This window comes from Notothenia coriiceps, unplaced genomic scaffold, assembly GCF_000735185.1.
Source record: "Notothenia coriiceps isolate Sejong01 unplaced genomic scaffold, NC01 NC01_scaffold00001466, whole genome shotgun sequence".
NCBI lineage: Eukaryota > Metazoa > Chordata > Actinopteri > Perciformes > Nototheniidae > Notothenia > Notothenia coriiceps.
In genome coordinates this window covers 4,130-7,712 of record NW_011334167.1, presented here as the reverse complement: position 1 = coordinate 7,712, position 3,583 = coordinate 4,130, and the positions used below count along the sequence as shown (strand labels likewise).

General features: G+C 38.0%; 1 protein-coding gene across 3 annotated transcripts in view; it reads left to right on the top strand.

Moving 5' to 3' along the window:
- The window catches only part of LOC104961473 (glycerol kinase), a 59,755-nt gene extending 56,605 nt beyond the window's left edge, over nucleotides 1-3,150 (top strand). For 2 of the 3 annotated variants that reach the window (XM_010789780.1, XM_010789771.1), the window contains 2 exons: nucleotides 1,647-1,733; nucleotides 1,855-3,150. In XM_010789780.1, coding sequence (XP_010788082.1) covers nucleotides 1,647-1,733; nucleotides 1,855-1,865 — 98 coding nt within the window. In that variant the 3' untranslated portion in view covers nucleotides 1,866-3,150. The remainder of the gene's footprint in view (nucleotides 1-1,646; nucleotides 1,734-1,854) is intronic. The other variant, XM_010789786.1, reaches the window with a different exon arrangement.
- The last annotated feature ends 433 nt before the right edge of the window (nucleotides 3,151-3,583 follow it).

The following is a 3,583-nucleotide window of genomic DNA, read 5'->3' as shown; positions in this document are numbered from 1 at the left end:
TGTGGTGTGTGTAAACGCTTGGTTCCCAGCATTTTCTTGCATCCTTATATCCTGGTTCGCCAGCCCTGTACCACGGGTCAGGTGCATTTGTTTCACTTCAAATGCTTGTGGTAGGTGTGTGTGTCTGTCTGTCTGTGTGTGTGGTGTGTGTTGTGTGGTTGCGAGTGTATATATGTTGGTGTGGTGTGTTGTGTGTGTGTGTGTGGTTGGTGTGTGTTGTGTGTGGGTGTGTGGTGTGGGTGGTGGTGTGTGTGGTTGTTGTGTGTGTGTGGTTGGGTGTGTGTGATGTGTGGGTGTCTGAAATGCAACTTCCCAATATTATCACTTTTCTTTGATTTCCCAACTTTGAATAATTGTTTTAGGTACAGTGTTACTTGCAGCTAATTGATTGATTGTTTTAAGGGTATTCTGTGTTGAGATGGTGCAAATATTATTTTAATACATACCTAATATATTTCTAATACATTTCCCTTTGTGGTTGTTCTTTCCACATAACTAAGACTATAGAAGTGTAAAAAAATAGGCTAAGTCAGTATTATTCCAAGGGACATACATGTCAAGTCAAGTCCAATTGTTTATTTATATAGCCCAAAATCACAAAATCAGAATGAGGGGGTCCTTGGTGATTCCTCTTTATCTTGTAAGGGGTCCTTGGCTGAAAACAATTGCAGACCATCAACGCGCTCTCTAGACCACATATCATCCAACAGTTTATCCGGTTTCCTTTGGACAATCAACAACTACACAGGATCAAAGCCAACTTCATGGCAATTGCAGGTATGCCCGGTGCGGTCGGTGCTATTGACGGGACGCACATAAAAATAATTGCGCCATCAAAAGATGAGGACGTGTTCGTCAATAGAAAGAAAGTACATTCCATCAACACGCAGATTGTTTTCATTCATCATGATAGGGGGACTTGAACGGCGGTATGGGCTGTTATTGAAAGTGTTTAAGTGCTAGAAATATGCTCATTGGATAATAGTTTGCAGGGTGCTTTTAATTGCCTCCTTGATTTAATGCAATTTACGTATTTTCATTGTTTGCTCTCTCTCTTTAACGTGCATATACAACGTCATTATCGTGGTCTGCACAAACTTGTCATCATGCGTGTATTCTGCTAACTGCACTGTCCATAACTATTTGATAGGAATACATTTCTAGCCTAGGCTATTTCCTTGTTTTTCGGTGATTTAGTGGGCTCGTTTGTGGGATGTTGCGGATGAGTTTCACCGAGACCGCCTGCTCTGAACAACCAATCACCGTACTGACCGCTTCTAAACTCATGCACGAGAATCGACGTCATCCATAGCAACGGCGCGTCACTCTTAGTTCACTCTTTGTGATTTATCCTTAGTATGAGTAGGTCTCAGCGGCTTTGTGAATAACTTTTAAGAAAAAACTCCTACGTAAAATGTTTTAGCGCGAGTTAGGAGCACTCCTAGCGGTAAGATAAAATGCTTTGTGAATACGGCCCCTGATGATTTGTAAATGATTGATTTTGTGTGAATAAATCTGTGCCAGACTTGGCTGAAAGACAAACTCGGTTGGGACGTACCTCAAAACTAAATCTTTAAAAAAGGACTTCATCAATCAATCAATCAATAACCAATTGGTACGGTTTTTCTTTTTCTGTTGACCAAAAGGTGAAACTAGCATCTTCAGCAGCGTCCCCCTGGGCTTCTACATCATCGGCAGCATTCTGATGTTAGTCGGTGCCAAATACCTCGCAGGTCAGTGTGTGCATGAAGCATTCTCTGTGTTCTCTGTGCACAGGTGTTACATGTGGTGAATACAGTTGAAAACGAGTAAAAGATCTTAATTAAAATCTTCTTCATGCTTTTTTTTCCTCAGGTAACAACTAAGCTCCTGGGGGCTATTAAGCAAAGCGGAACCATCTGGACCACCACCTGTACTCTCGGGTGCTTTCTTTTCCCAAAAAGGCACTACAGGAAGATGGCTATAGTTTGGAATAACTAACTGAACTTTATTATTTCCCCCCAATAATTTTTTCTGGAAATGTGTTTTTATCTACAGCACACATGGGTGCATTGGAGATTAATTTAAGCGGGAGTGTGCATGCAGTATTCTCTTTTTTTCACTCTGTTGACCTGGTATGAATTTCTGAAATTATTTATGTAGAAACTCCACCGTAAGGTACTTCAGGTTGTCGTCAAAGAGAAACTCAATGTGTCATACGCTATTTCTTTGTTGTGGCAGAGCACTTTATTTTATTTGTTTTTGTTAGGTGTGAACTAACAGAGTGTAAGTTATTATTTTTCTATCAGTTGGTATTGAAATGAAAACAAAGGTGAGCGGGTGAAATGACAAGGTTTCTCTTTGGGAAAAAGTGACTTTTCTGTACATACTGTAATCATTTTAAACAGGAAAAATGTGTTGTGTAATGGGCAAACATGCCATGGAGGGCAAAAGCTAATTCTTTTTTTGATATGTGTTGGAAAAGAATTTATGAAGACATGGAAACAGAGTGTATATTTCTGTCAATTGCTTCCAAAACCAATTGCACTAAGATTAGTGCCACATGTGCAATTCTGTTTGGATTGCATTTTCGCCTAAATAATGTATTTCAATTTAAAAGGAGATTTTTTTAAATCATAGACACTTAAATTCTAGGCCTCTTAGTCATAGTTTGAAGAGTTAATCTTTAAGAGGCGGAGGCGTCTATTAATCTGTTGCCCAGCCTTCATCATGTTTGTCTTCTCTTGGGATCTGAGTTGTACTTGATAGTACTTGCTCCATACTTCATGTGGTTATTTGCATAACTGAAAAGTGTAACTAAAACTGCACACAAAGTGCTCTTTTGGATATAAACACAATTGAAATCACTTCAAATTAGAGATGTATGAAACCAAGACCTTTTAACTGTGAAACTGTTGATTGTGATGATGAATTGTTACATATGGAACAATGAAAATGTGTGTGCACAGTTGGCCAGTGTCATTCCCTTCAACTCATTCACAGAACTGTAAAGGAAATAAAAGTACTGCTGGGTTAGAAGAAATGAAACGATGTGTGGTTCTGTAGAGAAACAGGTTTTATGGAAGAGTAATTGTCACGAAAATATGAATATTGTGCAAATTGAATTAAAAACAAAAGATATGACACCCATGTCTATAATGCATTACGCTCTGCTTGTAGCGGTACATCATTATAGCAACAAGTCCTGATACGTATTCATAATGAATTGTAACTAATGAAACATTTTATAAAGTCTCATTTCATAATATATTTTAGATTCTGTTCAATTGAAATACAATGTGCTTTCTTTATGGAAAATAGTTTTAAGTAATCACCTTTTAATGCATTTATTATAACACATTGTAATATATATATATATATATATATATATATATACTACATAAAAAGGAACAAAGGTGAGTGAGTAGCCAGCTATTAGGAAATATTATAGCATAAACAAAGTCATAAAACTTGTGTGTGACAGAACTTGGGAAGGCTTCCAATTTCTGCTAATCCGTTCTCACTTCTTTAATAACAGAAGTTTTCTGTCTATGCCAACACAACAAGCTGGTGTTTTTTTTGGACTGCAGCCAGGCCTAACCTG